General features: G+C 48.5%; 1 protein-coding gene across 10 annotated transcripts in view; it reads right to left on the bottom strand.

Annotated features, from left to right (window-relative positions):
- The window catches only part of SDK2 (sidekick cell adhesion molecule 2), a 326,992-nt gene that overhangs the window by 54,224 nt on the left and 251,599 nt on the right, over nt 1-21,169 (bottom strand). For 6 of the 10 annotated variants that reach the window (XM_033138949.1, XM_033138943.1, XM_033138947.1 and 3 more), the window contains exons 5-14: nt 16,672-16,805; nt 12,059-12,170; nt 11,279-11,469; nt 10,426-10,509; nt 8,025-8,219; nt 6,657-6,779; nt 5,209-5,376; nt 3,052-3,154; nt 1,978-2,154; nt 419-555 (exon numbers count right to left, since the gene is read on the bottom strand). In XM_033138949.1, coding sequence (XP_032994840.1) covers nt 419-555; nt 1,978-2,154; nt 3,052-3,154; nt 5,209-5,376; nt 6,657-6,779; nt 8,025-8,219; nt 10,426-10,509; nt 11,279-11,469; nt 12,059-12,170; nt 16,672-16,805 — 1,424 coding nt within the window. The remainder of the gene's footprint in view (nt 1-418; nt 556-1,977; nt 2,155-3,051; nt 3,155-5,208; nt 5,377-6,656; nt 6,780-8,024; nt 8,220-10,425; nt 10,510-11,278; nt 11,470-12,058; nt 12,171-16,671; nt 16,806-21,169) is intronic. The other 4 variants (XM_033138944.1, XM_033138948.1, XM_033138946.1 and 1 more) reach the window with 1 other exon arrangement.

Raw genomic sequence — 21,169 nt, forward strand, 5'->3', positions numbered from 1 at the left:
TCATCTCGCTTTCAGGCAGAGGGAGCCGGTGTTTGTCCACAGAGAGCTTTCCAGGTCACGTGGCCAGCATGACTAAACTGCTTCTGGCGCAACAGAACACTGTGACGGAAACCAGAGCGCATGGAAACACTGTTTACCTTCCCGCCACAGCGGTACCTGTTTATCTACTTGCACTGGTGTGCTTTCGAACTGCTAGGTTGGCAAGCGCTGGGACAGAGCAACAGGAGCTCACCCCACCGCAGGGATTTGAACCGCCGACCTTCTGATCGGCAAGCCCAAGAGGCTCAGTGGTTTAGACCACAGCGCCACACACGTCCCTTTTTGTGAATGTACATCAGCCTCAGCCTCAAGGCCATGGGGCTGGCTTCTCTGGCTGCACCCAAGATCTCGATATAGTTAGGAATATGCAGTGCCTTACTGTTCTCGGAGACCTCAAGAATGTAACGAAGCAGCGGGCTGTTCCCATCAAAGGGTTTGGTCCATGTTAGGTTGATCGCTCGCTTCTCTGCAGTGCTCAGCATGGCAACGGGGTTTTCTGGTGCGTGCGGGAGCTGTCTGATGAGGATTAACAGCAGAAGAAGCCTATTTTAGACGCTGTCACGACCGGAGAGCCCCAAAGACAGAGCGCCACCCCTTCAGAAAGAGAAGCTTATTTGGAGAGAGTCTCAGGCAGTCACAGGGCATGGTGCGGGCTGTCCCCTGCCGCCCTCCTGGTTGTGGTGGCAGCTGCTGCTCGCTGGGATGGGGAAGAGAAACAGCGATGGCTCATCCTGCCGATTTCCCCTGGGAAAGCCTGTTGTTTACAGCTGAGTCGGAATAAACAGCAGTCGGCTTTTCCACGGGTAAACAGCGGGTTTTCCTGGGGAAAGCGGCGGGACAAACAAAAATCCACTTGGATCCGTGCCTAGAAAGCACAGGGCACGTAGAAAAGCTCTTGGACCCATACTGTGGACGAGCCCTTAGTTGGCACTGCGTCGATGGTCACTGTAAGCATGCATATGCCTGGTCACCCCCAACGCTGTGCCCTTCCATCCTTGCTGCCTCGTGGCAACACCTCATTCTGGCAAGCAGCAGCACTGCTGCCGCCAAGAGGGTCGCATGGTGGTGCACACATCATCCCAGGGACAACAAACCACTTTGTGCATTAACCGTGCTGGGCCCTGTGACTAATTTCTGCATATTACAGGCAGCAGCTCAGGACTCCCTAGGAGCCGGTCGCAGGCATCTTGCTACATCATATGGTGTGGATGGACAGCAGACACACACACACACAAAATAATCCAGTGGTTCGAAGTGGCATTGTGGGAAGTAAGATGGGAATTTCAGCCATAGTGGCATGTTCCCCCCCCCCCCCGTAATAGCACCTGTCGGGGGGAGGAAGAACAATACCCCAGTTTCCAGGTAGGAAGGGCTTGCACACTCACACATTCACTTCCCCTTTGACACACACATGCACACCAAGTCGTGTGGGATCTGCTTCAATGTGGTGCGTGATCCCACACTTCAAGGGTCCATGGGAATAGGTGGCCCTATGGCTGGGAAGACTCGCACAATCAAGTTATTTTCAAGTGCGTGTCTGTGGTAAGGGACTACGCTACACTAAAGCTACTCCCGTGTTGTTGGGCATACAAGTGAAGGATACTTGAATGTAGAAATGGTTTGCAGGGCATGGGAGGAACTTGGGGTTAGGGTTTATCTGGGGTTTAACAGGGTGGATCCTAAGCAAGAGAGAGTAAGAGAGAACTTATGGAGATCCCAAAAAGTTGGGAGAACAGTTCATCTGTGCTTAGTTTGTGGCTGGACGATTCCTGTAACATTTAGATCAATACGAGTCCATAATTCACTGTGGTCTTGTGAGAACCTGTTGTCACCTGTTGGGTGACACTTCACACCCGGCTTCTTATTCATGCACCATGCTATGCGCTCCCGTCCTCCCCGGTCTGAAGGCAATGCCTGCCTTCAACGGTTGATCCTTACCGGACTCGCAGGTGAGCACTGCGAGAATCGTTGCCTCCAGCAGAAACCACGCGGCAAGTGTAGGTGCCAATGTCACCTGACCAGGTCTGGGCAATATGGAGGGTGCCCGTGCCGTCCAGCCTCATGCGTGCTACGTTCTCCACGTTCAGTGCAGCACCATCCTTTTCCCACATGTATCTAGGAAGAAAAGGCAGGGCCAGGGTGACCCAGGTTATTCTACCTCTCGCCAAAAACCAATACCTCTCTCTGCTTTCCGAGATTGGTATTAGAACCCATGATTCAAAGCTCCCCGAAGCCACACACCGCAGGACTATAAGCCACTCCTGCTTCAGAGCTGACCGCAACTGGAACAGTTCTTTCCTACTTCTAAAGCAAATATGTGCATCATGGATGCTGGTTGCAGAATTCAGTTTTCCTCAGTACAGAGTGGCTATTACTTTTTAACGATGCAGGGCACACACAAGGTCCTGCCTTATGGACACCTGGCCTTTTCAGCACCAGCACCTCTGCCATTATAACACGGTTGGAGTCCAAGACAAAGGTTTGCCACGGCTGTCTTCCTTCACACCAAGGAGGGATCACAGCGGTTTTAATCTCAGCACCGTCACTAAGCCAGGCACCAGGTGGCAATGTGGGTCCATGATTTTGCACATGTTCTCCTCGCATTACCTTTCCCTGTAAGTGTTTCTGAGACACATAGACGGAAGCGGCTGGAAGACTGCTGGCTTTGCGACACTGTCATACTTGAGCGTGCATTTCAGACATGCTTTTTAGTTGAATGCAAACCCGGGTGCTCTCAGGATACGAAGGTGCCGGCCACTTCCCAAGAGCTTAAAACGTATAAAGAGGAGCGCTAAGGCTGAAACTTGTGCAAATCCATGCTTAGCAGAGGCCAGGAGATTATTCCTCTCTAGCAGGAAATACTCAAACAAAGGCATTTTTAGTCCATGAGACCCATCTCTAACCAGACTGCCTTGCCTTTCCCTCTCCAACTCTACTTCCCCAAGTTGTACTCCAAAGACAGTTAGCTCTCCTATTTGTTTCACCCCAGATTGGATAGGTACCGCCACATACCTGACTACCACTCTGGGGTCATGGGTCACTCCACAAGTCATGGAAGCCTTGGTGCCTTTGATGACACTTTGATCCTGAGGAGGACTGGTGATGCGAGTCCGGGCTGCAGATGCAGAGAGACAGGAGACGCTCAGACATAATCAGAAAGCGAACCAGCCATTGCTGCGCCGCGCCAGAGGTCAACGCTTGGGCCTGCTAACTTCAACAGATAAAAGCTTCCTTGCGCATGAGACCAGCAGGAAGTCTCAGAATCACACGCGCCAACTGCAATTGTCTTAAAGAGTGTGAGATCATCTAATAATGGACTCAAAACATGACGGATTTGAAAGGGGGCTAAATGCCATCTCGTTCCAACCCCTTTGCTGTACAGCAGGAGCATCCCGCTTCCTGCTCCTCATGTGGCACAGACCAGACTTTGGTGAGTAAAACTAGCAGAGAAGCGGTGTTTTGCAGCTCCGAATCCAAGTGTTCCCTTCCTCCCACTCCCACGCTGGAGAGATCGCTGGTTCTGAACAAATACCCATGCATATTCCCTCCCATGCCCAGGGTCAGCCTGAAACCTCCATTGCTAGTCATTTACCACAGAGAGGACCTTTTCATCAGACACAAGCTACATACCTGACTATCTGTGTACATTTAGGGAACCTGCAAAGAGGAAGTGGGGAGAGGCTAATATATGGCAGAATTCATGTGACAATCACCATGAGAACCAGTCTAGGTAAAACTGTCTTTCATATAAAGGTCTATTTTTAGGTCAGGAAGCAGGATAAAAATAAACACCCGCTCACACTCACACATACACATAGATAAATATACCCACTCACCAATTCCCAGAATGTGCTCGTTCGGACGTTTACAGGGTATTATTTACTGTAGGGCCAGCAGGGGGCACTGATTCACTTCAACCTAGAGCACGGTGGACCTTATTTCTACCTCTCTACTCCACAAAGTTAGAGCTGCTTTAAAGGGGGATGGATATGTGCTCAAAACCAATTTGACGCCCACAGGCCACATATGCCAGTGATTTTAGACTGCACTAGTCTCTTGCCTTGGCTGCATTGCAGACTGCCCTGGAAAACGAAGTCTGTATGTTTTCCATGCATGTCCACTTGCCTCCTCCTCAGATTGTGGGATCAAGCTTCCCCCCTCCTTTCATTTCTTTTTCTTTTTAAAGTATTTTTTCATTGAAGATTTTCTTGATTTACAAAGGCGCAATGTCTCTCTTGTATTTTTTCCATGTAACATTTTTACACATCAGTTTCGTTTGTTGAGACATTAGGAAGAATAGGGGGAGGGAGGTGGGTGGGATGGGAAGGTGGGTGGGGTGGGGCGACGATCAGTGCTGTCAAGTATCCCGTTTCCCCCGGGATTCTCCCTTATTTCAAGCAGTTTCCTGATGCTCTCCCTTATTTTTTATTTCCTTTAAATTTCCCGTTTTTAATGGAAACAGCTCCTCCCCTGCTGGCCAGGGACTGGGTGGGAAGACCTCGCCTACTTGGAGAGAAAAGGCTCAGCCCTCAAAGCAAGTGGGAGCCGTTTCCCGTGCTTACAGGGGGGGTGTATTCCTCCCCCTGCATCAGCCCCTATCCATTGCTGCCAAGCCCCTCAGCCGGTCAATAGGGTTAGCTGGCGGGCAGAGCCTTGCTGCCTTTGAGCAGCTGCTGCTTCCTGTCCTGTTTTGATGGGATCAGAAAAGAAGATGATGGGGCTCCATCGCTCGGAGCACATGGCTGCCCTCCTCTTTGCTGGCTGCCCTCCTCTTTGCTCCGCTCCGAGCCCGAGCCCGCTTGGAGTTTACATTGCTGCTCCGCCCACTTTTGCTTCTGGCTCCACCCACCACTGACATGTGACTGTCCCCGGGATAGGTGAGACTTCTGGTCCCTTATTTTCAAATCCGAAACTTGACAGCTATGGCGACGATGTTTCTATTTTACTTAATATATGTAAGGTTACCTCTCTCACCACCAAAGGAGCACAAGCGAACAACAGAGAACCTGCACAAACAACGCTGACCCCATTTTTCATTTCTTAACAAAACAAAACATTTGTCTGATTGCACCAACAGACCCTGAATACATGCAGCTGAGATTTAAACTGCACACAACGTGGAAGATCATGGACTGGTCCCGTGCCAGGAGGCTAATCGAGGCACCTTACCCCAGACGACGAGCTCAGCTGATGCCTCATCGACTCCCCGGGAGTTGGTGGCCAGGCAAATGTAGCTCCCAGCATCTGAGATCCGCGTAGGACTGATCAAGAGGCTTCCTGACTCCAGGAGAGTGAAACGAGGAAGTTGCACGGAGCCGCTGGCCAGGATTCGTTCACCTGCGTGGGAAAGAGCAGAGTTTGTTGTCTGGTCCACAATAGCAGGTTAACCATAATGTTAAGATAATCCCGTCCATGCGTTATGAGATCCAGTTCATTGGATTCTGGAGCAGTTCCAGTTCAGGAAATCCAGAGATAATATAACCTGAGGCTGTTGAGGAGATAAGATTTCTGGTGGGATTTTCTAATACCGAATGCATGCGTTTGTTCTAAGTAAAGTGGTTTGGCCACCATACTTTGAGTACGTCTTACAATTACTTGCAGAGGTGGTTCAGGGCACTGAGCACCAAGAGAACAAGGCACCCAGTAAGCACTTGCCCAGCTACGGGGCAGCCGGTGTTAGGGCTCTGACAGGGTCTTAAGAGTCCTCCCATCTCCTTCCTAAAGCCTAATTAGCACCTGCCCAGCTTTGGGGAGGAGATGGGAAGGCTTTAGGACCCCACCAGAGCCTTCATGCCTCCTTCCCACAGCCCAGCACATGCAAGGCCTGGTTGGGGTGTGTGCGCCAAATTCTGGCCTAGCTTAGGGTGCCATAGTACCAAACTCCACCCCTGATTACTTGCTTCCAATGGCTTTGCCTCAGCTTTTCCCAGTCAAAAAGAGAAAGGAACCACAGGCGTAAGAAAAGGTTCCTTCTTTATATGAGTTGTTTGTGAATGCGGCCGCGGGCCATGATTTTTAGGAATTCAGAGAGCCCATGTTCACTTCACAGTTCAATTCAAGTTCACCCAAATTATCCTTGGATTGTTTTTTTCTAGCCTAAAAAATGTCACAAGCTGCTGTGTCAAATATACTTGTGAAAACATCAAAACATAAACATAGTGGAATATGAATTGTTTAATTTATTCGCTCACCTGGAAGTTAGGGGAAATGCTTTCAGCTTCATTTCAGATATTTTTGAACTAATTCGTTAAGCTGAACTAGTTCATTCCAAGCACTGGGCTTGTCCATAGTGTGCCCGGTTATGCATATTAATATGAGTTCCATAGTAAGTGGCTCAAATCCACAGCTTCAAAGGTACAAGGAGGCATATCTACTGACTACTACTGACTACTCTGCCTGGCAGGGCAATTTTCTATAACACCACCTGCAACCTGAGCCATTTTCTTAAAAAAAAACACCCTCAAAAAATCCAGGAGATGCTGGGAATAGAACCTGGGGCCTTCTGGAAGCAAAACATGTGTCCCACTTCTGAGCTATACCCCGCTCTTTGAAGATATTTCACTTCCCTGGATCCTATGCACGGGTTTGTAAAATAAGTGAAAAGTTTTTTAACTCACCATTACCTTTCTGCCATGTGATGGCTGGCCTGGGAGCCCCTGAAGTCTCGCAACTGAGTACCACAGCCATCCCATCAATTACTGTGCTGTCCAGGGGCCCTTTGGTTATGTTGGGAGCAATGCCTGCAGTGAAGATGGAGGATGGGGAGGAAGATGGAAAGGGTTATAGACTGCCAAGCTGTCAGCACAAATACAATGTTACTTCAACGTGTAATGTTTTATTATGTTTTATATATGTTGGAAGAAGAAGAAGAAGAAGAAGAAGAAGAAGAAGAAGAAGAAGAAGAAGAAGAAGAAGAAACAGCTAACATTCTCCTTTCCCTTCCTCCCCCACAACAAACACTCTGTGAGGTGAGTGGGGCTGAGAGACTAGCTCAAGCTCACCCAGCAGCTGCATGTGGAGGAGCAGAGACACGAACCCAGTTCACCAGATTACGAGTCTACCACTTGTAACCACTATACCACACTGGCTCTGGAAGCTACCCAGAGTGGCTGTGGCAACCCGGTCAGATGGGTGGGATACAAATAACATCATCATCATCCTTCCCCAACTGTCTGAACCCACATTGCTGAATAGATGATAAAAGGAATCATTGGGAAGGACCCCTTAAACTCGTATCTGATTCTCTGCTTATGATGGGTGCATTGACTTTCCATCACACAAGCCACCTCCACACAAATCTGGCCCACACAAATCTCAACTGAGTCTGGAGGAAAACCATCTCTTAGGGCATCCCCTGTTGGTGCCTGAAACAGGAACAACCGACTGTCTATGGAACCCCCACTGTCAGGACCAGCGCATCCTGTTTTGCCACCTGAGGCGAAACAGGAAGTGCTGCCCTACTCTGCTGTGCCGCTCAACCTGCTGCCACACCACCCACCGCTACTAGCACCTCTGTCACTGGCGGAGAAGCAATGCTGGAATTGGCACCAGTTCGCAGCAAGGTCCCATGAGAGCCTGCAAAAAATCTCATGAGATCTCTCAAGATTTTGCAAATTGTTGCCGGCAACCGGAATTGATGCTGGTGCCGCTTCTGCGCTGCTGGCAGAGGGTGGGTGGGGCGTCACCGGAGGTGGCTGCTTCGCCCTGTTTCATGGTTGGGCCAGCTTTGCCTACTGTGCTGCCAAATTATTGACGTGGTCCTCTTCCTATTCTGCAGCCTGGAGCTCCTCTATCAAAACACTTCCTATAGGACCTTGCAGTAGCTCGTCCTGTATTTCTGCAATACTACCCATCTCCCCATGAACCTGTCTCTGTGCTTCCTGCAGCAGAGCCACCTGGCTACTAAAAGCCCTGCTTCTACCACCCCTGCCCCACAAAGAGCACCTTTGAAGCAACCAGCAAGAAAAGCACTTGCTGACACCTACTGGTGACGGCCAGGTACGTGGAGGTCTGCACCTCGCCAGCGGCATTGCGGGCAAAGCACTGGAACATGCCCGTGTCATCTGGCATCAACCCGCTGATCTGCAGGCTCCCATTGGCGAGGAGCTGGAAACGAGCAAGCTTCTCCACTCCGAGCAGCACGGCATCCTTGTACCACAACATACTGGGTGTAGGCACACCTGTAAAACAAAACATTCCCATGGCGGTATTTTTTCAGGGTGGGGGAAGAATATTGTGAGTTGATTTGAATTTCTTCAAATAGTTCAAAGAGAAGAGAAGAACCTGGCTACAGATAGTGCCATTACACCAGTTTCCCAAACTTGGGTCTCTAGCTGTTTTTGGACTTCAGTTCCCATAATCCCTGACCTGCTAGCTAGGGATGATGGGAGTTGTGGTCCATAAACAGCTGGAGACCCAAGTTTGGGAAACTCTGCTTTAGACAGTGATGAGGAAATGAAAACAAACTTTTCATCCACTGCCCTCCTTCCTCAATGTATCTTCCTAGTAGCTTTTTCTATTTCTTTTTACATTGGCTTTAGTTCCTTAACTCCCAACCCATAATGCTTCCCTTCCAAGCCTATTCCCCCCCCCCAACTTCTTAGACCAAGAGTAACTCTCAGAAGACATTTATTGCAAATCCCAGTGGTACGGCACTAACATCCGAAAAGCCAAGGGGCAACGGACATCTGTGGTTGATCAAACCACATGGAAGATTTCCCCCTGCTCCCTCCTCCTCTAAGTCTCTGGTTAATGTTATAAGAAGATTTCATATTTCCTCCAAATGACGCAACAACTTTTATTTGACGTCCCCAAGCGAAATGAGAATCTTGTAATGAATCAATGGTAAAACCAGAATATCCTGACCTATGTAGCAGTTCGAAAGCACGTCAAAGTGCAAGTAGATAAATAGGTACCGCTCCAGCGGGAAGGTAAACAGCGTTTCCGTGCACTGCTCTGGTTTGCCAGAAGCGGCTTAGTCATGCTGGCCACATGACCCGGAAGCTGTACGCCGGCTCCCTCGGCCAATAAAGCGAGATGAGCGCTGCAACCCCAGAGTCATCCGCGACTGGAACTAATAGTCAGGGGTCCCTTTACCTTTATGCTCCAGTATAAAAGGAACAGTTGCACCAAAGCCACCATCTTAGAGCTGTTTGCCATCCTATTTTTAAGATCACTTAGGCCAGGGGTAGGGAACCTGTTACTCTTCAGGTGTTGCTGGATTAAAATTCCCATCAGGTTCAGCCAACTGCCAGGGTCAATGGGACTTGTAGTCCAACTGAGTGTCTGAATGGTCACAGGTTCCTCACCTACGCTGTACTGTACCCTTGGGAGCAAGCCCCACTGAACTCAAAGAGACTTCATTTTCTGAGTAGACATGTATAGGATTGCACTGCCACTACTGAACATCTGTTTCCAAATCAACTTGCCCATGGATTAATGAGATCATCTTCAGAGGCCCTTCTCCAGAAAACTCTGCAATTGGTGGTTAGGCAAGTGGCAAACTGGGGAAAGGTCTGCCTCTGTTGAACCACCCCTGCTTAAGGAACTGTCCCCCCCCCCCAAGGCAGTTCATTCAGCATCTATTTTTATGCCACTTTGGTGCTAGGGGAATACCTTTTCATTTTCCCAGGCTTTTTAACATTTGGGGAGCTTTCTCTTAATATCTCTTTTATTGCTTCTTTTACCCTGCTCTTTTTATTAACCGTTGTTCTTCCACTGTACTTTTATGATCTTTTTATATTGTGAAACACCCTGCAAATCATAACCACTGAAGGTCAGTATATATAAATCCAAAATAAATAAATAAATAAATAAATACGTAAATTCAACGCCTCTGCTATATCCTCTGGGAACTCAGCAACTTGGACAGACTATTCTTAGACAACGTCTGCTAGGTTTTAAACTCAGGCGTGCATCTTGCAATTTTAAGTTTGCGGCTTCTTCTTCTTCACTGTCTTTGGAACTGTCTTGAGATACTCTCCGCTCCTTTCATGGAGAGCACAGACACTGACATCATTTCATCTGCGAATGAAGTTGCCATCTAGCACTGGGTTCCTGTCTTAGGCTGTCTGCAGGCTCAGGCAGATGTCATTGTGTCACCCTTGTTTTGTTCAGATCGTCTTTTCAAGGTTATCTTTGCAGCTTGACGTGATGCATAGAAAATGTGCTGATCTTTATTTGCAAGTTTTAAAAATGTAGAAAAAGGGAAAGCAGCATAAGAATGGTGGGCGCTCCATAATCCCTTTGTAACCCACACCTCCATGTGGGAAATCTTCCAGATTTAGTTCTTTCTTGGGAGACAGCTCATTTGAATACCCAAGTTTCTAACCAAGTTCCAAAGCTGAATTGGTTAGGAAGAATACCAAAGGGCCAGAAGAAAATTACCTTTGGCCTGGCATGGAATCTGAACCACCTTCTCCATCTCAGCTGTGATGTGCCTCTCTGGTTCCTTGGTGAACTGAGGTGGCTCTGCAAGACAGAACACAGACATGGGACTGGCTGGAATTCTCACTTGTATGGGAAGGTGCTCAATGTTTAAGCCCCTGTGTTGCGCGCATAAGGTGCCAGGTTCAGTCCTAGGCATCTCCAGCCAGGTGTTGCAAAATTACCCCTGCTATCACAGTAGACAATACTGGGCTAGATGGACCTATAGCTGAGCGCTTTTACTGACAGCGCTAAACATCCCCATATAAACCACCCTGGTCTCTGCATTCATCACCTGAGGCCCTTCCTCGTGTGCCTCCTCTACATGAGGTCCAGAGGGTGGCAACACAAGAACAGGCCTTCTCTGTATTGGCTCCCCGTTTGTGGAATGCTCCCCTAGGGAGATTCACAGGGCTAATTCCTTATATATTTTTAGGGGCCAGGCGAAAATGTTCCTCTGCAACCAGGCCTTGGGCTGATTAATACTCCACAGCCTTTTAAATGTGTCTGTGGGAAGGGGGAAGTTATTGTTTTGCTGTTTTGTTTTACCTATTTTCATGTTTTTATCCTGCATTTTTACTCTGTGAACTGCCCTGAGGTCTTACAATGAAGGGCGGAGTATAAATCTTAATAAAGAAAGAAAGAAAGAAAACCCCAAACATTTACATGTGTAATTGGCTGATACTTCTCAAGTTTAAAAACTCACTTCTCTCCTAGGGATATAATAGCCCCCAGAACTTGAGCAAACCTTCCCAGCCTTGTTGATGACAGCCCTGCTTCCGCCCACTCTCCACTTTCCTGCACCCAACCTTACCCAGCACAGAGAGATAGGCTCCACGGACCACGGAGGGCACACTGCTACTTCGCAGAACAGCTTCACACTCGTAGTATCCGCTGTCGCTCAGCGAGGGGTTGAGGATGGTCAGGCGCCGGTTATAGTCGCTGATGCCGCCGGAAACCGGCACCCCGCCCTTCTTCCAGATGATGTGCAGCTTGATGAGTGGCCTGGTTAGCAGAGAAGCCTGTGAGGGGGGGACCCCTTCCAATGGGGCCAGTGTCACCAGATTAAAAACAAACCAACAAACCAACCCAGGACCCCAAGTGTCTCTGCAATCCAAGGAAACGCACGCCTAGCATCCTGGTTCAGGTTTGCAGGTATGTGCGTAAACACGCTTTCAGGGAGATCGGGCTGCTTTTACGGATGCAAACTGCCAGGCACAAGGGGCTCCTGGCAAAGAGCAGAGCCCTGCTGATGAAAAGTATTTCTCACATACGTGGGTCACTGGCTTCCGCTTCGCAGGTAGATGGCACTGGGTGAAGGAAGGGGCCAAGCTGTCAGCAGAGGCCATCGGGTGGACCCCCCCCCCCCCAAAGGCCATTTCCCAGCTTTGCACCTATGAACCAGAACTTCAGCTGCGTTCTGCAGGGAGTCACAGGGGTCAGACCTGGATGTGTCGTGCGTCTGACGCTCCATGGGAAAGAAGGCTCATAACAGATCACACCATCAACTTCCAACGTCCCAGCGACCGGGGCAACTATGCTTCACAGGCACAAGACGCCGTTTGCGGAGCCTGGCAGCCCGGTGGAGACTTACCTGGCATTGGCTACACACTCCAGGGTCACTTCCGAGGTGCCAGAGACGACGCTGGTGTTGCGTGGCGGAATTATGATGGTTGGTGCAATGGGGTCAGCTGGGCCGCCTACATCTGAGGAGGAATGAAGTGGTGTTGACAGCAAACACGGGTTCATGTACCAGACAGAAACACTCACAGGCAATAACACACAAAGGCAGAGCACTGGCCCTTTCAGAATGCAAGCAAAGGAATAACGAGGAGCCACAGGCTGCCCTTAACAATGGGATGGCACCTGGAGCAAGCAGCAGACTGCTCAATAAGCTTATTTTGCCAAGTCTTAATATTTATCCTGAGCAGTCCCAGCACACAGAATCAAACCTCTCCTCCCACAGCCTTCTAGAATCAGTGCCATGGTGTTATTAAGTGTTACAAATCCCTGAACATCTTTTTTTTTTTAACAAACAAACATGCAAATTAATATCCTACAAGTTATAAATATATCATAATAAAAATTGAAAAAAGATAGCATACAAAATTACCATTTAGGACTAACTGGTACAGTTTCGTATGTTGATGAAGCAAATATAGAAATAATTATTCATATGATACACATATAAATAAATAGTAAGTGAATGCTTAAAAAAACCCCCAAATTATTTATCAGTCCTTTTCCTAGATACTAGAAAATTAAAAACGCCTTTCGTTCCCTGATCAAACAATTTCTTTTAACTCTGTAAGTACATCTAATGAATTCCCTTGTCCCGTAGCTTCCTGCAGAAATCCTGTAACAAAGTGAAATGAAAGCCAAGATAAAACCTCCAGAACATTTGTGGCATGAAGAGTTCCAGGAATTCAGCAGAAAGCTATGGGACACACACTGATTAGAAGCTGTATGTCCACCCTGAAACAACTTATTTTTAAAAAACAAGGTTTTATTTAGATTTTTCATAATACATTACAATAAAATACAAACTAATCTAAACAAACATTAAAAAAGAAAGAAAAAAGAAGAATACAAAAAGTCCTCTCTCACAGGTAGATCTTAACTCTTGTCCCATGCAGAAAGAGGTGAACCCTCCTAGTTCTCACCTGGGAGCTCCCCTTTCTGCTCCCAGTCTCCCACCCTGGGAGATCCCCACTTCCAGAGTCGTAGCTTGAGGGGGGCATGGCCCCAGGAGCATTTTTTGAGGGGGTGCAATCAGGCACCCCCATGACACGCACAGAGCCCTGGCAACTGAGACATGGCAGCAGGCAGGTTGGTCTAGTGGGCAGGTTGATGGAGGCAGCAAGGAAGCAGCCTGTTGGGAGGTGGGCTTGCCCCCGGGCCTCCAGCAACCCACGCTACACCACTGCTCCCTTCCCCTGCCTCCCCCCCCCAAATATCTTCAGGTGCAAAATATAGTGAAAGCATTACTATGACTAACTGCCCTGATACCGCCGAGAGCACAAATTATTGTGAATGCACAACAGAAAAGATGTCTAGAGGGGCCCTTCCTACCACTAATGTCAAACGTTTGAGGGGGGTGCGTGCTGCCCTGTTATTATGGCATGTTTACTTGCAATAAACCCCTTCAGTCTGGAGGGACCCTCAGTCCCCACTGGACAGTTTGGGGAGTTTCCCCCACCATAGAAACCTGCCTAGATAGATAGATATAGATTTCTGTTTCCCTTGGGAATCTCCCTGCACCTTCTGTTACCTCCCACTTACGTTTGGATGGTGCCGTTTTGATTGCCTAAAGACTGGCATTCGGAGAACCGAGATCACTATTATTAAGGTTTAAGATCCACTTCAATCATTAGATTTCGCCGAGCTCCGCCACGTACTCTCCCAGCCCCTAGCTGGGCAGCAGCAAGCAGCAATCATTGGAAGATAAGGCCATATCAAAGTCTACTAATAACGGCGGCTCTATATTCCCTCCAGTGTCGCAGGCAGTAGGCCTCCAAATACCAGTTGGCGAGGGACAGGGGCTGAAGATCACATATGGGCTTTTCAAAGGCTCTAGGTTGGCCAGTGGAGGGGGACGGATTCTGGACCAGGTGGGCTTTAAGTCTGATCCTTCTCATCAGAGAGGAAAGGAAAAGCGGGAGCAGCAGCAAGCAACAGGATAAGCGCATAAAGCAAAATAATGGCTGTGATAAACCCCCCTTCCCCTGACGTGCTGGTTGGGATCGCAAGGTTGCTGATATAGCGGAATCCATAAAGGCGGGTGCTATGGTGTTTATTACACACTGAGGTACAGCACTCCAGATTAATGAGGCAAAGGAAGGGGAGGGGGGGGGAATAAAGCCAAGTCCGGGAGACATAAAACAGCTGCGAAGTAAACATCATCTGGAGGGATGGAGGAATCGTAAGGCCGATTCACGTGGATTTCACAGCTTTGCCGGGAGGCAGAAATCAAGGCCGTTCCCAAAGTGCTGGGAGTTATGGGGGAAAGCGAAGTTGGCAATGCTTAATGAAAGGTGAAGGTTAACAGCTACAGGGCCCAGATGGAGGGATTTGGACAAGTCTTTTATCAACCTTCAAACTAGGGGTAGAGAGAAAGATCGTGGGATTAGGATTGTGTTGGAATCAGGGCTGGGCCTGCTGTTTGGGAGGGTGAGAAGGCATGCCTCAGGCCACAGATTTTGGGGATAACCATTATTTAGTTTATTATTATCTTTTACTGCCAGGAGGGATGGCATTTGGATTTTACGCTTCAGGTCTACCTCTCTGCAGGTGAACCAACAAAACTTTGGGGGAGAGGTGATCCCATTACAGGTGTGGGAAAAGGATGATGGTCGGGTGAAGTTGAGATTTTTGCAAGATGCGGCTTCCCATCAGGATTCATGGGGAGTGATAGATATGGGGGCAGCAAAGAATGGGGGGGGAAGGAGTAGGCGCTTATGTGTTTTACTTGATAGACTTTGATAATGCTAAAGCGGGGAGGGGAGGTTCATTCTTAGTGCCTGGATAGCTCCGTTGGTTAGGGTGTGGTGCTGATAACGCTAAGGTTGCAGGTTCGATCCCCATATGGGACAGCTGTATATTCCTGCACTGCAGGGAGTTGGACTAGATGATCCTCGGGGTCCCTTCCAACTCTATGCTATCCCCGGTATCAGCTTTGTTCCTTAATTCTATGATTAGATCCTCACTCAGCCATGAAGCTCACTGGGTGACCTTGAGGCAGTCACTGTCCACCTCTCAGCACAACCTACCTCACAGGATTGTCTTGAGGATAAAATGGAGAGGGAACAACCCTGCACAGGACCTTGAGCTACTTGGAGGAAAGGTGGGATCCATAGGTAACAACAGGGGCTTGTGGCTCAAAGGTGATGGTCATAACATCTGGAGGGCACCAGGTTGGCTAAAGCTGCCTTGGAGTGAAGAACAGCATATCACCGATGTGACAGCCATATAGCTTCCTGTTCTCTGTGCTACAGGCATCTTGGTAAAGCAGGGACATTGTCTGGGTGGTGCAGGGAGCAGGGATGGGGGGGCCTAAGCCCATGATGTAATTAGAGCCTCCTAGCTCTTGTAGCTGAGGCCCAAAGTGTCTAAATAAATTTGGAGCCGGCAGAAATGTTTAGTCAGCACCAGCCGGAGCTTCGCCAGAGATTTACTGCAAATTAAATTTGGGCCTGAGCCAGCAGAAGCAACCGAGAAGCCAGATGCAAAGAGATGCGGGCGACAGGCTGCGCTTTAGGGACCTGTTGGTCTGGGGGGGCGGGGGGGAGAACAGGCAAGACATAAACTACATCCTCAGTCCCTCTCGCACTCGATTGTGGCTCTTTGGGCTAACAATTATTTATTACGTCAGCATTTCAGAACCTTATGGCCTGTGCCTTATTTATTCGCATAGTCCTCACCAACCAGACTGCATGCGGCTGTTGCCCTCAAGAATGGGCCAGCGAGGCAGTGAAAGACCCACCTGCAATTCTATGCATGCTTACTTGGGCAATTGTTAGGGATGATGGGAGCTGTAGTCCAGCAACATCCAATGTGCCACAGGTTAGCCAATTTACTTTAGAATGAGCACAGGCCTTGCCCACCTAGCTGTCCCTTGGCTTTGGAAATGACAAGGTTCTCACTGAGAAGAGGAAGTAAGGGCCCCCTCCCTCAAGGAGGGAGTAAGGGGAGACAGCAGGTTGGTGGGCGTAGGGGGGTTGGTGAGTAAAGGAAGCTGGGATTGTTAGCCCCTAGACAATAATAAATAAGAGAAGAAATGTGACAGGCAGCCCCCAGCGCATGTAGGTTTACTCGAAAGCAAATCCTACTGAGTTCAGTTGGAGCTATTCCCAAGTTAGTGCCTTTAGAATTGCCGTCATAGCAATGAAAAGTCCAGGCAGTAACTCTTAACGGAGAAGCATGCATGGGAGTACACATGTGTACATAAAAGGCATGTATATGCACACACAGTGCTAAATATGTGGACATCCCATACAATGGTTACTTCTAAAAGTTCCTGACAATCAGCTTAGTTTCCTAGCGCTCCACCCAGTTGCTGTTGCGAGCCAGAAATGGCAAGCAGAACCAGGTGCTTCATCCTTCTGGTTCCTGCAGGATTTCTGCCTACCATGCTAAAGGTATAGACTCCTTGCTAGAAAAGCTGTGAACTCAAAGGTCTCTCCCACATCGCCCCCAAGGGTCACTTACTCTCCACGGTGAGGGTGATGGGCTGGCTGGTTTTATTGTCTCCGTTCTTGTCATTCACGGCCTGCACATAGTACCTTCCAGCATCAGGTGCCACTGTCGATAGGATGACCAGGGTGTTCTCCAGAGTGATGGCTCTGAAGGAAAGGGAGGAAATGGCTTTAGAGCAGAGAGCACAGGACGCCCACTTTAAAAGAGGTTGCTAGGACTGGTGCACAAGCTTTGCTAGCTAGCCCAGTGACTGCACCCAAACTTTATCACAAATAATCCAGCATGGATTATGAGCTCTGTTGCGTTGTGGGGGTCGATATGGAGCAGTGTGTTCCCCAAGGATGCTTTTGGCATTTCACACTTCAAACACACACACTGTGAGCTGTGTGTCTACAGTCTTTCAAACCACCACCCCCCCCCCGCAAAATGATTGCTTAACTCTGGCATCTGGGACAAATCCAGTATAGGCAGCCAAAAAACTTTTTTTGGGTTGACAGTGCAGGGGAAGTGTATTGTCTGGGTCAGAGCTGTAAAAACCTGACTGTTTCTCTCTCTCTCTCTCTCTCTCTCTCTCTCTCTCTCTCTCTCTCTCTCTCTTTACATACTTAGGGTAGCCAGCTGCAAAAGAGGACACAGGTGGGTTTTTTTCACCTTTAATAGTCGTGTTGTTGTTGTTCAGTCGTTCAGTCGTGTCCGACTCTTCGGGACCCCATGGACCAGAGCACGCCAGGCACCCCTATCCTCCACTGCCTCCCGCAGTTTGGCCAAACTTATGCCAGTTGTTTCGAGAACACTGTCCAACCATCTCATCCTCTGTCGTCCCCTTCTCCTTGTGCCCTCCATCTTTCCCAACATCAGGGTCTTTTCCAGGGAGTCTTCTCTTCTCATGAGGTGGCCAAACTACTGGAGCCTCAACTTCAGGACCTGCCCTTCCAGTGAGCACTCAGGGCTGATTTCTTTAAGGATGGATATGTTTGATTTTCTTGCAGACTCTCAAGAGCACCATAATTCAAAAGCATCCATTTTTTGGCGATCAGCCTTCTTTATGCCTTAAAGAATAGTTGTGTAGAAACGGGAATTCCAGCAGGTGTAGCTTGTTGCCGAAAGGCCCACTTCTGCTTAAAGGTTCAGGAGCCCTGTCATGTCTGGCATCTAGTTACCATAGATGTGTTAGAGCAATGTCTAGGGGATTGTGTTGGGTTCTTGCCTGAAAAAAGGAATAAGGGGGGGGCACTTCTGGAACTAAGCCACACCACTTGCATAGCAGGCAAGTCTTTTTCTATCACGCAGGACTGCTGCTTGGCCTGAGCTCCCAGGACAGAGTGATATATACAGTCAAATAATAAACACACTCTACACCTACCTGCATAAATACCTGAAAGTGCGTGCTTCCACTCACTTATTTTTAGTGCTGCCTTTTTGGGAAAAGACCATCAGTGCGGTCATGATTTCATTTGGTGTATGCCTATGATTGGGCACAGGCAGGTATGCAGACTGAGCACACATAATCTAATTGTCAAGTGTATATTTAAACAAAAAGGGATGTGGGTGGCGCTGTGGGCTAAACCACTGAGCCTAGGGATTGCCGATCGGAAGGTCGGCGGTTCGAATCCCTGCGACGGGGTGAGCTCCCGTTGCTCTGTCCCTGCTCCTGCCCACCTAGCAGTTTGAAAGCATGACAAACTGCAAGTAGATAAATAGGTACTGCTCTGGCAGGAAGGTAAACGGCGTTTCCGTGCACTGCTCTGGTTTGCCAGAAGCGGCTTAGTCATGCTGGCCACATGACCCGGAAGGTGTATGCCGGCTCCCTTGGCCAATAAAGCGAGATGAGCGCCGCAACCCCAGAGTCGTCTGCAACTGGACCTAATGGTCAGGGGTCCCTTTACCTTTATATTTAAACACAGAATGCATGTACAAGCACATAAATGCAAACCTGCCACCCTCTCATTTCCTGGATGCCTTGTGTGCAAGTATCTTTTTTTGGCAGCTAAACGAGCATACTGCCTTTCCTTCAAGGAGCTCAAAGCAGTCAACATGGGATTTCCAGGTAGTTTTCTATCCAGGTTCTGGCCAAGGCTTGACCTGCTTGCCTTTAAAAATGGAACCACAACCAGTACCCGCATATGTGCTCCTTGACTGGTGGCAATGGGTGGGGTGTGTGTGTTAGGTTTCAGTAGTTGTGTATATGGTGTTTTTCACATAGATCTATATATGCATTAATGTACTGTACATGAACTAGGGTCGCTATATTTAAAAAAGTGAAAATCTGGACAGCTTTCGGCTGCAGTATTCCGGGTATGTCTAGAAAATTCGGGAGTGTGTGCAATTCTGCATACACACATGTAATACACGCAGGTGACCGCAGAGGACAAGCCAGCTGCAATCCTGAACCAAACATGCTTAAGCTACTTTCACCTCAAACGAAAGGCAAAAAAATAAAATAAAATTCTTCCCCATCTCCTGGTGCCGGCCTTTAAATTACCCCAGTGACGAATTGTTCAGGAGGGAGAACAAGTTGGATGTTCCTAGATTAATAGTTTTCCTTTTTACAGAATGATCTAATCTGCTGGAGACATAAAATGGCTGGGGGAGGGGAACTATATTTTACAATCAAATTTGTGATAAAGGAGCTTTATCTTCTCAAACCGCCTTCACAAATGGAAAGGCAACCAGTTCACTTCCAGCATAATGGAGGTTACATATTCAATTGCACCACAACGTCTGTATATGGGAGAGAAACCTAGCAGCTTGGTGTTGAATCTAGGAGGGCATGTGTACTTTTATTCTTTAAAGTGTGTGTGTGTGTGTGTGTGTTCTGCTGTGCTTACTAATGGAAGGAGGGTTTGGCAGAAGTGTGTTATATGGGTGCATAGCGTGTGTAATAAAACGTCATGTAATAAAGGCCAAATGCGTCTCTAGGGGCCAAATTAGATACTCGGGAGATGCATGATCAGCCCCGCTGGAATTTTTTTTTATTAAAAAAAACCCCAAACCAAAACAAAACCTGAAACACAGCTTTGGGGAGGCGGTGCTGCAAATTGAAAGTGAGAGCAGTGGGTGATTCCTCTAGCCTTTGGGCTGTTTTTCCAATCAAATTTGGGCTCCTCGGCTGCATTCCAAATCGGAGGTGGAGTTGATTCCGGAAGGTGAGAACAACTTGGCTGGCTTCCCTGTTAAGGTGCTTTGTGCAGTCAACTCAACAGGCCTTTGCAGACATCAGCCTTAATCAGAGTTAGGGGACTGAGAAAAGGTTACAGGATCACACAGCCCAGATAATGACAGATGTCATCTCCATCTAGGCACAGATTCCCCTTGTCTAGTTTGACCATGGTTCACTGTTATCTATGCACCGACGTTAGACATTAGCTAATGCGATGGACTGAGCTGAGCTGAGCTGTGTCATCTCCAGAATTCTGTCTAAACATGTGATGGGGGTGTAGAAGAGCCTTATAACATCTCTTTGTATAGGGGTGCGGAACAGCACCTCGATGGCAGAGCCACCCACCTGTCAATCTCCAGGCATCACCATGACATCTGGTGACCCGGCTTCAAAGGAAAGAATCAAGAGCACATGAATTCAAACCGGAAATGCAAAGGAAGGAACAGAGGTGCCCCCTGGACTTCAAAGTCGCGGTGCCAACGTTCCCATGTTTGATGTCATTTATGATACCAGGCTGGGGAAAGGTGGGTGTGGTTCGCCCCAAAACAGCCTGGTAGGCCAACCTCTGAGGCTGGTAGACCAGAGGTTCCCCACCATTGGAAAGTGCAGAGGAAACGTTAGTGTGGATAAGCCCCTAACTAGCCCTTATTACCCCTGCCTTTAGCAGAGGGCACACAACTGAAAGCAGATCAGGAGTAGCATTACTTATATCAGGCACTAGGAGGCTACGTTTTAATAGGCTTGTGCCTAAGGGAAGCAGGGGGGTCGGAAGAGAGGCACATGGATAAGCACAAAGGAGGGAACTTGGGAGTAGAAAACAAGGCCAGAAACAGCAAAGAAGAAGAAGAGGAAGAAGAAGAAGAGGAGGAGGAGGAGTTTGGATTTGATATCCTGCTTTATCACTACCCTAAGGAGTCTCAAGCGGCTAACAATCTCCTTTCCCTTCCTCCCCCACAACAAATACTCTGTGAGGTGAGTGGGGCTGAGAGACTTCAGAGAAGTGTGACTAGCCCAAGGTCATCCAGCAGCTGCATGTGGAGGAGCGGGGAAGCGAATCCAGTTCACCAGATTACGAGTCTACCGCTCTTAACCACACTGGAGAAATGAATGAAACAAGAGTTAACAGACAGACTCAGGAACGCACAGTAGGAGATGAAGAGTGAAGAATTCTGCTTAAGGAGCATAAGTGCAAAGTCCTTATGGGGACCCTGGGCCAGCTGCCCCATTCATTGGATTGTGGGCCCCACGTGCACTGCAGCATGAATACACGTATGCAACATTTGTCGAACTTCACGCACTTTCTATATGCTAATTCTGTGCTCCGGGCTCCGCAGCCCACAACTTCGTACC

Source organism: Lacerta agilis, chromosome 2, assembly GCF_009819535.1.
Source record: "Lacerta agilis isolate rLacAgi1 chromosome 2, rLacAgi1.pri, whole genome shotgun sequence".
NCBI lineage: Eukaryota > Metazoa > Chordata > Lepidosauria > Squamata > Lacertidae > Lacerta > Lacerta agilis.